Source organism: Lynx rufus, unplaced genomic scaffold (genome assembly GCF_022079265.1).
Source record: "Lynx rufus isolate CCGP_SWC_20201006 ecotype Redwood Valley unplaced genomic scaffold, mLynRuf1.p SCAF_10, whole genome shotgun sequence".
NCBI classification, from domain to species: Eukaryota; Metazoa; Chordata; class Mammalia; order Carnivora; family Felidae; genus Lynx; species Lynx rufus.
The window spans coordinates 32,720,482-32,733,325 of NW_025814824.1; the positions used below are offsets into that span (position 1 = coordinate 32,720,482).

The 12,844-nt window shown below is 37.0% G+C and overlaps 1 protein-coding gene across 9 annotated transcripts in view; it reads left to right on the forward strand.

Annotated features, from left to right (window-relative positions):
• Positions 1–12,844, forward strand: part of KDM4C (lysine demethylase 4C) — a 433,616-nt gene that overhangs the window by 304,993 nt on the left and 115,779 nt on the right. For 7 of the 9 annotated variants that reach the window (XM_047064766.1, XM_047103336.1, XM_047103337.1 and 4 more), the window contains 2 exons: positions 1,202–1,257; positions 3,924–4,032. In XM_047064766.1, coding sequence (XP_046920722.1) covers positions 1,202–1,257; positions 3,924–4,032 — 165 coding nt within the window. Of the gene's footprint in view, positions 1–1,201; positions 1,258–3,923; positions 4,033–9,050; positions 9,168–12,844 lie in introns of those variants that run through there. The other 2 variants (XM_047064763.1, XM_047064764.1) reach the window with 2 other exon arrangements.

The window sequence follows — 12,844 nt, forward strand, 5'->3', positions numbered from 1 at the left end:
AGAGGCTTTCCAGACCCACAAACCCATTGAACATTTCTGGTTGTTTGCCTTTTTTGCTGCCTGTTAGGAGTTATACAGGTATATTGATTCTCCTGAGTTGTTTTGGTATTTGGCTAGTCAGAAAAATTAAAGCTATGGAGTTTGACATCCAGGTATTAATAGTAGATGAGTTAAAGGGATTTCCTGTAAATTAGGCAAAGCTGTCAACATTAGTTAAAGAAGATCACCTTGGAGAACAGATAAAGAGATTTTATATATATAGTGTGGAGAGGGGAAAAACCCAAAATAACCCATAGTTATTTTTAAAAACTTATTAATGCAGTAAATTGAAAGGACATCTATTAATGCCTGAGGTTGAAAATTTTAAAAGTTACTTAGGTATTTAATTTAAAAATTATAGGTCAGCAAAAGGCTGACCCTGGCCCTGTTTTCTCATGGACTTTTTCACAGAGTTTTAGTGAGAAATGATAAAGTTTGTATTTGTGGTAAAGGGAGTCCTCTTCAAGTGAAACAGTCTATGCCAATCTAAGATATACAAAAGTGCCCAAAATAGAAACTTAGGTGGGGAGTAGACATTTCATGGCACTTTCTTCTGAAGGGGGTGGATAGCCTGGGTTTATCAGTACAATTTTTGCAATACCGTTTGCCCACAGAAAGACCCAAATGATATTTTTGTGAAAAGAGTACCTTTTAAAAAGAGCTTTCTGCTAATCCTTATATCGAATGGAGCCTGCCAATACTCTATTTTGTAGCTATCCTGTATACACGAACGGATTCCCAGAGCACAAGAGAACTCAGTCATATGTATATTCTCTGTTCTATAATTCTAGTACATACTGTCTAGTCTGTCAAGTGCTGTGTGTCACAGCTTTCCCCCAAGGATGGCAATGAACATGATACCAGGGTAATGATGGTTCCCTCTAGGATATATCTGTTTCTGTCTGTCTGTCTGTCTGCCTGTCTGTCTATTGATCTCTAGAGAGAGAGAACATTTTTGTGTGTACCCTCACTTTTTACCCTCTCTTTTTCCCTTCCTTTCTTGAACTGCTTAGAGATAGCCATTATGAAGTTCCTGATGGCTTTAATTTCAAAATAAAAAGGTGGAATTTATGGGAATATTTACATATATAGTAATGATGTCTGTTAAATGGGTGTGATAATTGTGTGGTTTTTTTTTTTTGTTTGTTTGTTTTTGTCCTAGGAGTGCTGTCTCTGCAATTTGAGAGGGGGTGCTCTTAAGGAAACGAAGAACAATAAGTGAGTAATGTGTTAATTGTGTTCAATTTCATTGTTTCCTTCTGCTGTCTAGAATGTTGAACCTCAGTGTGGACTGTTTGCTTTACCTCTCATTATTGGACACATTGTTCCAGAACTTTTGCTGTCCAGATCTGAAGTTGAGATTCTGTGCATGTCTTTGGAGACCATTCATTACTGAAAGCACAGCACATTCTCCTCTGCTGGACAAAGGTGGTCTTGCTTCTCTCCATGTCTCTGACACTGATGAAGGATAACCCCTCTTTTACTGATGGTGTTTTTAAAATGAAGGCAGCCCATGTCATCTAGGTATCATTGGGATCCTAGTGTTTAATATGATGAATCCTATTAGTCTAATAGAACAAATGTGCCTGAAAACGGTGAAATCTGTTGCCTTCAGATAAATAAAATCAACCATAGTCATAACATTTAAACAAAATTATTTGCTTTTAAAACCAAATTAACAAGAAAGTGTGTATACTAAAATAGAAACACAGGGAGAAAACATTAATTTTAAGATACAAAGGATTGGAGAACATGAAGAGAATCTTGAAAGAGTAATAAGTGAACATAAAAGAAAGGCAATCTGGTTTTTAATGTGGTTATTGAAATATATTTTTTGCATGAGTATTATTTTCATGACCCAATTTTAGTATTGAAAGTGGGGACAAAGCATATTAAAGGTTCCTTTGGTAATAGGAATATGTAGAAATGGTAGAGGCAGGGGCACCTGGGTGGCTCAGTCAGTTAAGCGTCCGACTTCAGCTCAGGTCATGATCTCACAGTTTGTGAATTTGAGACCCATGTTGGGCTCTGTGCTGACAGCTCAGAGCCTGGAACCTGCTTTGGATTCTGTGTCTCCATATCTCTCTCTGCCCCTCCCCTGCTCAGGCTCGCTCTCTCTCTCTCTCTCTCCCAAAAATAAACAAACATTTAAAACAGTTAAAAAAAAAACAAAAAGAAAACGAAAAAGTAGAGGCAGAGGTTGTAAGCTGGCATTAAAGGGTCAAATCCAACCCCAAGGTATGTTTTAGTTGACTGACACACAATTTTATAAATTTGATCTAAATTTTAGAAGTTGATAGATTTTATATAAAAATCCAGATATTTATCTGTACTTGAGATATAATTGTGCATCTCTAAATGGCAATAACATGTTGGGATGAGAACCTGGCCTCAATAGGACAGATGCTCCCCAGGTTACCATCATTTACCAGTACACATATATTTGCTTACCTCCTGCCTGGCCCTGTAGGCACTAGAGTTGAGACCCCTGGTGGAATGTAATGATTGAACTAGCATTAACTATGTGCATGTGCACTTGTTTCTGATTGCTTCTAAGGAAGAGTAAAGGCATTCATCATTCCTATGTTGATAAATTTCAGTCTATTAGACTTAATATTTGCTTGATTTTAAAATTTTTTTTTTTCAACGTTTATTTATTTTTGGGACAGAGAGAAACAGAGCATGAACGGGGGAGGGGCAGAGAGAGAGGGAGACACAGAATCGGAAACAGGCTCCAGGCTCCGAGCCATCAGCCCAGAGCCTGACGCGGGGCTCGAACTCACGGACCGCGAGATCGTGACCTGGCTGAAGTCGGACGCTTAACCGACTGCGCCACCCAGGCGCCCCTATATTTGCTTGATTTTAGATCTTCCTCTTTCACAGTCTTAGTTAATGTGATTGGTAAGGTACTAAAAAGTGTTTCTAGGTCTAGGGTATTGAACAAATCATGCAGACTGTTAGATGATTTAGGTGGTTCCTATAAAGACAAAGGTGATAAGAACTTCTCTTCCTACCCATGGGCCAGGACAAAAGGGAATAATGTGTACTATAGAATTATAATATTTATTTAGATTTGAAAGAATGCCCTGATGGGGTGGACACTTGTCCTTTCTCCCTTGGTCTTTAAAGGCAGAATGGAGTCTGAGTGACATACTACTCTTTGACTTATAAATGGGCTGATGGATGTGGTGATTCCTTCAAGGTGTCTTTAAACCTCAAGAGTCTTTATTTTTACTTGGGGCATAACATTTATGACAAACTAAATAGTGTTAATGGGGACATTTTTCTGGAGTAATTCAGAATTTGAGAGGAGATACTAGGATTTAAGTAGGAAGTGAGAGAACCAGCTAATTTCATTTCTCCTTATCTTGGGTTCCTTTGGTTATAGTTCGATTGAAATGAGAAACAATTTAATTAAAGACTTAGTACTAATTCTCTTAGAAAACATTACTATTCTAATTTTCATGACACTTGTATTATGTAAAAGATTATATGCTCCATCCAATTCATACCTTTTATTAATTGAACTAATCTTTTACCACATATTGATTTGCTTAAGTATATTAAACATCTGTTATATTTTAGTACTAAATGAAATAGCAGCCCTACATTTCAGTATTTTGCAGATCCAGTGTAGAAAAATACCATATATTGATAGGATCAAGTCTCGGTCTTCACCCCACTCTACAGGTTGCGGTTGTGGGCAGGTGTGGTACTGAATCTATCCGGGTATCACCTGATAGGTTTAAAATTCAGAGTCTGGTTTGTGATTGGTTTAGGCTTTTGGCTTTCCTTCTCTGTAAGAATTGCCACCGCCCAGTTGAAGTGTGTGGTGTGCAAGCTTAGAGAACTTTTGTTTATGTTTCATGTCTCCTTTCCCATAGGTGGGCCCATGTCATGTGCGCCGTCGCGGTCCCAGAAGTTCGATTCACTAATGTCCCAGAAAGGACACAGATAGATGTAGGCAGAATACCTTTACAGAGGTTAAAATTGGTGAGTGACAAAGCTTCTTTTTAACTTCATAAATTAGTGTTAATTTCAATTTCTGAATATTTCTTTTAATGTATACATTCTCAAGATAATTTTTTTAGTTTCATTTAATATTCTACCCTTTTCTCCTAAATTTACATATTTGTATATGTTATTTCCATGTTATATTATAAATATGCATATAACCTTCCTCAATTCTGTTTAAAATGAGGCAAAAGAATACTACTTTTTTTGGATTAGTGTGAATTTTCAAACCATAGGCTGTCTGGTGAAGTTTGCTAGTAATATACCTGAGATATCTATCTTTATTTAATTGTTTAGTTTTCCTCTCTGGCCTGTCTTTGGTTGGTCCTGACTTAGCAAAATGTACCTAACCTGATTTCATCATTTCTTCACCAAGAGATTTGCAGAGAAATAGAAAAAGTTTTTTTATTACTAAGAGATTTTTTTTCACTTATGAATAGATACAAGTCATTTAATTTGCCAGACTCTCTGGCTGATTATCTTCTGACTGGTTTAGGAACATTCATAGAAATCTTCCTACTGGTTCTCTTTGTTAAGAATGTTTTTCATTGCAAAGACTTAGGCCTTTAATTCCTCAACATTGAAGTAATGTTGGAGTTCTGTTCAAGTGTGAGCCAAGAGAGCATTAGTGTAGGCCCTTAAATTTCATATTTAATGATGATTTTTTCTTATTTTATATTGCATGATTTAGAAAATACTGGAGTGTGTTTTACACATGGATTTAATTCCCTAGAATTTCTTCAGTACTTGTTATTTTTGACTTGAGGTCTCTCCACTATAGAATATTTTGGGTACGGTAGCTGTAACTTTTTACCCCAACTATTAACTTGTTACTAAGTCTCTTGCCCTTCAGGGAGCTGGGCATATTGTCTCTGGACCTCTGTCATGAGCACTTCGATTTTAGTCTACAGTTTTTCATTCTCAGAGAAGAGAAAGTATATATTGTTATGTTCCATTGAAGCTGCATCAAGAATTTTGCATCACTAGAAAATATGTGGTGACCTGATGATTGTCATTGGCAGGTGTAAGTGGTAGGACCAGGATGTTCAGGATGTGGTAATGGAAATTTTGTGGATGAAATTGAAATAATGGATCATTTAAATGGCCCTTTAAAGCTCACAGTGATATAAGAAGAGAGTAAAAAGTTCTTCAGCTCATGGACTTCCCATAGGAAAGTTTGAAATCATATATCTTGGTCAACAGTTGAAACACACACACACACACACACACCCCAATGAGAAACAGTTTGCCAGAATTAGGATTATGAGGCAGCATATTTAAATAATGTTGAGTTCATCACATGTTGAAGAATTCAATGTTTATTAGGACAAATATTAACAAAAGTCTTGTATTTTAATTTTTTTCTAATTTACAAGTGTTACGTATTTGCGAAAATTCCAACACGGCATTTAACAATCATCTTTGGTTCTCTATCCTGAAAGATGACTTCTGTTACCAGTTACCCCTCATTGTTAACCCTCAGAATGAGTGGTCACTACTCTTGATGTGTTCCCTTAAGGAACTATATCCTGGCGAATCTAGTCCATGAATGCTTCCTTAATGATTTATTGTTCCTCACACCAGTCCCAAAGGGTTTTTAAGGGAACAGCAGGAAAGGACAACATGGGATCACTTCAGTGCTATTCAGGAAGTTATATTTAGAAATTTGAAATCTGAAATGGCAAAGCTTACTGTTTTCTTCTCAGTGGTATGCTTCACCTTAATTGTGTATATCACATATTCCTTATAGAATGTTTTACATCCTTAAACAGTTGGTATCTTGAAAAGAGTATGTTTTGACTGAATTTAAGATCACCTAAAGTCTACTTCTGATGTCAAGGTAGAGCTGTTTATTGACATGTTTGGCTAAAAATGGCAGGCTTTTTTTCTATTTTCAATATGCATGGAGAGTTTCTTGGAGTGGTATTTATAAAAGTACTCACAGTGGTTAAGTGGGAAAATATAAGGAAGAACTTCATTTTGGGGAAAAGATCACTCAAAATGAAGTTATAGTTTGAAAGTGGACAACAGCCAAAAGTCTGGATGACTTTTTTGTAAGAATCCTCAAGAAAGCAGCATCACTGTGGTGAATCTCCCATCACAGTGTCTGTGCACTAGTCTTTCTCACTTGGTGATCAGACTCAGCTAGGCTGGCTTGAAAAGCAAAATTCACAAATGATCACCTGTGTGTGGTGTGGGATGCACCTTTCCAGGGAATGAAATGCTGTGCCCTATAGGTATAGTCAAGGGTATGCTTTCCCAATATTAATTAGTATCCTTTTAAAGTTAAGTAATCTATTGGTACATGCCAACATTAGATGTCAGTATTATTTTATTTCACCAAACAATTATTACCTTACCTTGCCAGATACCTAGTGTATATTTTTTTAAATTTTTTTTAATGTTTATTTATTTTTGAGACAGAGAGAGACAGAGCATGAACGGGGAGGGTCAGAGAGAGGGAGACACAGAATCCGAAACAGGCTCCAGGCTCTGAGCCATCAGCACAGAGCCTGACGCGGGGCTTGAACTCACGAACCGCGAGATCATGACCTGAGCCGAAGTCGGCCGCTTAACTGACGGAGCCACCCAGGCCCCCCCCAGTGTATATTTTTAAATGAGGCATTGTTCCTGTATTTTGGCATCTTACAGTTCAGATGGGCTTTCTCAACTTTGGCCCTGTTGATGTTTTACACAGGATAATTTTTTGTTCTGGGTGACTGTCATGTGCTTCGTGGATTGCAGCAACCCTGACCAAACAGACCAAACCCTCCCAGATATCTTCTGGGAGGCAGTATCATTCCCATTGAGAACCAACCCACTGGTCTATAGGGAAGATATACACATAAAGATAAAATTTTAATTTTTTGTCATTTTCAGGCAGAGAATATCTTGGTTGAAAGAAGTTGGAGACTGAGGGAATAGAAATTCTTAATTGTTTTCTAAAACAATTCTAGAGAACTTTTTTTGGCAAATTGTTTGAATTTATTTGTCAATAATGAAATTTGGCACATACATGTATGTTTACTACTGTATAATTATTACATAATCTAAGTGTTTTAACGTTACTTGTTCTTATAAAAATTGAACAACCTTGAATACTAATCAGGTGATGTGTATGTGTGTGTGCATGTACACACACACACAGTAATTTTGAGTATTTACGGAATAAAGAAAGGCAGGAAATTGTTACTATTTCTGGTTCTGGCTTAAAATTATCATGGCTGGAGACAATACCAAACGTCTTCTGCCTTTTTATGGCCTCTCCTTTAAAAGTTGTGGTGGGAAATTTATGCACAACTTTGTGTAAGCTGCTCCAAAGCAAGCATTGATTTCCTGATTAACATCACAGACACACAGATGATTAAGTCCAAGTAACTAGGAGTACTTCGGAGAGCCTGTGGAATTGGAACATCCATTCGGCACTTGCCCTGTTGTCTGAGAGTTCTGATGATGGAACTTCTGGTCAGTTGAGGATTGAAAACTGAAGTGACCTATTGTAGGAAGGACAAATTGCTCATCCATGAAGCAGCTGCAGCAAGTGGGGGGGGGGGGGGCTCTCAGCCTCTCCCCAGTGCCCACTAGGTGGTGCTGCTGTACAAGGTTTTCATCACATTGCCCTTAAATCACCTCCCTTAGCAAGTGCCTAATTGGAGTCCTGCCCACGTTTGTAGAGGTGTGTGTGTGTGTGTGTGTGTGTGTGTGTGAGAGAGAGAGAGAGAGAGAGAGAGAGAGAGAGAGCGTGCGAGAGACAGAGACAGAGAAAGACACAGAGAGAGGGATGGCAGCAGGTTAGCGAAAGTGCTACTGGCTGTGCATTCAAAATGCTGAATTCCAGAGGGCAGGGTTTTAGTTCAGTTTTCATTTAGCCATAAGAAAAGAGCAGCTTTCCCTCGGGGCAAGTTAGTGTTTTTCTGTATAAGTAATAAGCAATGCTATTAACAGCTAGTAACTGCAAGAGGCTTAAGGAGCAGCTGCTGGCAAACAAAAGTTTAAAATGTCTTCTGAAGTATGAAAGCTGTATATTTAAAAAATGATCATTACTATTAGTTTTTCTAGAACATGGAATAGTGGAATTTTTGCAGAGGTATTTGAATGTTTTGGTAATACTGTTGTTAGCCTTTTATTTATTCATTGGTTCAACTGCAGCTTTTGAAATAGCTCTCTGTACAATTTTTTGTATAGGAAGTACCCCTCCCACCCCCCCGTAGAGGGTATAAGAAAGGATTTGTTTACTTTAGCAGATTTTCCCTCTTATTTACAATGACCATTTTCATAAAAGAGACAGCAAATGGAAAACAACTTTTCCAGTGCTCATCAGTGGATTATGTTGATCCTAAAATGGTGTGTGCTTATACGAAGAACCTTTATCTCATCCAGCCACCTTGTTTGGTAATGTCACAGGTGTGGCCTCTGCTCATCAGATAATTAAATGGACAATAATGATGATGCTAGAGTTATTTTCAAGACAATGTATTTTATTTTATGTGGTTGATAGTTTTAAATACTTTAATAAAAGTATTTTTTAAACTAAACAAGATTTTTGTGCAAAAATTTATTTGGCATATAGTGGTCTTTATCTAGATAGTTTTTTCTTTCCTTTCTTTCTTTAATAACATTTAGTTTTTGTGTAGAGTAATTATCTCAAGGGTTATGAAAGTAATTGCTGCCTTATCTAAAAAAAATGCCACAGGTTGCTCTCTAAAAGCACCAGGTTATCAAGCAGAGCCATCCTTTAATAGGAAAGAAATGGCTGAAAGTGACCTGAATAGGCTATAGCAAAGTTATGTCCAAAGAGAGAACCATTTATTCTCTGTCAGCCTGAGAACTCTTCTGATTATTAATGCACATTCTAGATTACTTCGTATTTTTCTAACCTCATTTTGAATGATTTCCTTTGCCTCTGCATGACTTTTCAACATGGGAAAAGTTATTCTTTCGGTAAGCCCTGTCACAAACCCCTTCTTGTGTTTTCCAATACCTTCTCCACTCTCCAGTGAACATCAGAGCATGGCACCTTGAAGGACAAATAATGAGGAAGATCCTGAGTACATTCCTACTCCCTACCTGAATGGCGTGCTCAGGGACAGCCAGTCTAGGGGTTTGTTTGAAGTCACAGATGACAGGTATGCCTGAAGACAAAAAGAAAACAATTGACCTCAGAATCTACTCAATCATTTCCTTTTCTTAATTCCTTCAGCTTTGTTTTATATATTAATATGATTGCTTGGCCATGGTCATAATTGAATCTCTCAGAGAAGAACAAAATTGTGCAAAGATGGAAATACAAGAAAAGGAAATAGAGATAAAACACATATGAAGTTGGAATTCCTTTTTTTTTTAATTTTTACCATCGAAAAAATATATAGGTAAAAATTATCAGGAAGAAGAATTAAGGACAGAAATTTAGAGAGGTAAAACAATATATTCTTTATATAGTGGAATCACACAGAAGACAGCAGTATTGTCTGCTGAAATAATCTTCAGTATCATTATTGTCTTTTGGAAGCAGATCACCAAAAAATCTTTAAATCTGATTATAAAATTTAAGGGAAGAACATTTTAAGAACCTAACAAAAGGAGTAAAACAGCATGAAGTTCTGGTATTTGTTACATACTTACCATGAATGTCTGTTGCATACATCGATCACTTGAAGATTAAATTAATTAAAGATCTGTGGAATTGGTATAAATAAAACATCAAGTAGGATTTGTAGATTCTAAGAAATCTTGGAAATTTGCAGAAGACCTTAAATGCAGCCATTAGTTAAATTTTTTTTTCCTATAGGGAGAAAAGTTCTCAAATAGAAATGTAAGAATATTTATGGGACACATGGGTTGACTCAGTCAGTTAAGTGTCTGACTTCAGCTCGGGTCATGATCTCATGGTTTGTGGGTTCTAGTCCCTGCATCAGGCTCTGTGCTGACAGCTCAGAGCCTGGAGCCTACTTCAAATTCCGTGTCTCCCTCTCTCTCTGCCCCTCCCCTGCTCATGCTCTGTCTGTCTCTCTCAACAATAAATAAACATTAAAAAATTTTAATATTAAATGCATGTATCAAAGCAAATGATGTTTATGTTGATTGCCATCATTGCATAAGAACTTTCGCTGTTCTTTTACCACACATCTGTTCTTACAGCGTCATAGCACAGGGCCTTTGGCTTTTGTGCATGTAGGTGTGTGTGTGTGTGTGGACATTCCTAAGGTTTTTACATTTGAAATACTATTTTTGCAACCAAATAGAGGGAGAAATGAATTTTGGAAGAGCTAAAGTTGCCCCCAGGCCTTCAGTGACCTCCGATGTGTATTTGACAAGTGAACTGAGCACAGGCACAAGTGTTCTCTGAGTGAAGAACATTATTTTGAAAAGGAATTTACACTGCGATGATGACTGAGCTACAAGCCTTTCAGTATCTGGCTGAGACCAACTATTCTGCTTAGAAGCCTCTATACACTTTAAAATTTGTACCTGAAGGCAAATAATAGTGAACTTGAAAGCCAGAGATTATAGTTTTGAAAGGTACATCAATTCTGAAAATAGAGTGGTTTCACTGTGGTGTTCCATCTGAAGAGTTGAATCAAGGGAAAAAAAAAATACATCCAGGCTTCCTATTTCTTAGAATAAAGCACTTGTTCTCTTGCTAACTGACTTGTGTTATCAGATGTATTGCATACTAAAAACAGAATTACTGAGAGAGTTGAGGTCTGCCTCATGTGCTGGAAGATCACCCTAAGTCCTGTTTAGTTAATGTTACAGCAGTGTTAGAGATCAGCTTTGCTTCCTTTCTAGAGGAATCACAGTTGTATTTGACAGAGCCTCTGTTAATGCATTTTGGAAAATGTAAAGACATATTGATTACCTTTCATCACTTTGAAGGAAAAAAAAACAGCATTATAAAGGCAATCAAAAAGTGTCATTGTGTTCCACATTAACTTATGTACTGTTTTATTCACATATTCAGTTGTTTTCAAAGACAAAGAGGAATTCTAAGAGAATAATAAACATTGACCGTGACCAGAGACTTTATTGTTTAAATGCAGTTGAGGAAAAATTTGCTTTTAATAAAGTGAACTCCTGAAGGAAGAATAAGTTATACTACTAATGACATAATTGTGGTGTGATGTGTAGGATCCTATGATTTAATAAATTCAGTATGAAATTTACAATATCATTAAGACCATTCTTCAGGATTCAACAAACACTGTATCCTCAACTTTGTAAGATTTTAAAATAAGTTTAGTGTAAAAAAAGGTACATTAGTAGCTGTATAGTACTTAACTGTCACAATGATTTGCTACAGGGACTAGATCCTATTGCAAGCTGTCAAATTTGTATATTGCTGTAATACCAAACCATAAAATCTTTTGAGTAAAATGGAAAATGTCAGATAGGCATGACTACAACTAATATACTTTCTGAAGGCTGTAGACATCTATAGGAGAAGATGTGTAAATGCATGAAATGTTATCTTGTTACTATGGATTTTTCTTTATCTGCTGAAAGAAAACTCCAAGGAAAGGAAATTGATTGGAATCTTTAAATTTTTACTTTTGAACTCATTTTTCCTGGGGACTAATTTTTGCAACATTATTAGATAGATAAGTAGAACTTCAGATGATTCATGATTAAAAAATATTGTAAGAGAGTAATCTTATTTTTTAGCTTGCATTTCTGAATTGTTCAATTTTTTTGTGATCTTATCTGTGTGAATAGTGATTACTGATGGATCTTTTAATTGAGTTAGTGAGCTGGGGTCGGGGTTCCAGAGATGGGGTCCCCCCCTTCACTCCAGCATTGACTGGGCCAATGCCAACAAACACATGCCAAACCAAGGCAGCTGCTAGATGGCTCTAAACTATCTATAGGGTTTTCCTTGGCTAACAGTGATTGACAGCAGAGAGGCTATAGTTTTGGAAAGGTATAGTCATTATTGTGAAACAGTGGATTCATTATTATTTGTTTTTCTAATATTTTAACATAAATTAGGTTGTTTATTCTCTCAGAAGGGTGTTTTTAGAATCTACAAAAATAGGTTGTGAGATGTTTTTGTATAGAGGGTGAATTTTTCCATAACTTGTAATTGATTTAACATATCACTGTGGTATATTTTAGGCATGTTCTTTTATTTTTTTTATTTTTTTTGTATGGAACATATTTATTTATTTATTTTTTCAGTATATGAAGTTTATTGTCAAATTGGTTTCCATACAACACCCAGTGCTCATCCCAAAAGGTGCCCTCCTCAATACCCATAACCCACCCTCCCCTTCCTCCCACTCCCCATCAACCCTCAGTTTGTTCTCAGTTTAAAAAATTTTTTTTTTCAACGTTTATTTATTTTTGGGACAGAGAGAGACAGAGCATGAACGGGGGAGGGGCAGAGAGAGAGGGAGACACAGAATCCGAAACAGGCTCCAGGCTCTGAGCCATCAGCCCAGAGCCTGACACGGGGCTCGAACTCACGGACCGCGAGATTGTGACCTGGCTGAAGTCGGACGCTTAACCGACTGCGCCACCCAGGCGCCCCTGTTCTCAGTTTTTAAGAGTCTCTTATGCTTTGGCTCTCTCCCACTCTAACCTCTTTCTTTTTTTCCCTTCTCCTCCCCCATGGGTTTCTGTTAAGTTTCTCAGGATCCACATAAGAGTGAAACAATATGGTATCTGTCTTTCTCTGTTTGGCTTATTTCATTTAGCATAACACTCTCCAGTTCCATCCATATTGCTACAAAGGGCCATATTTCATTCTTTCTCATTGCCACGTAGTACTCCATTGTGTATATAAACCACAATT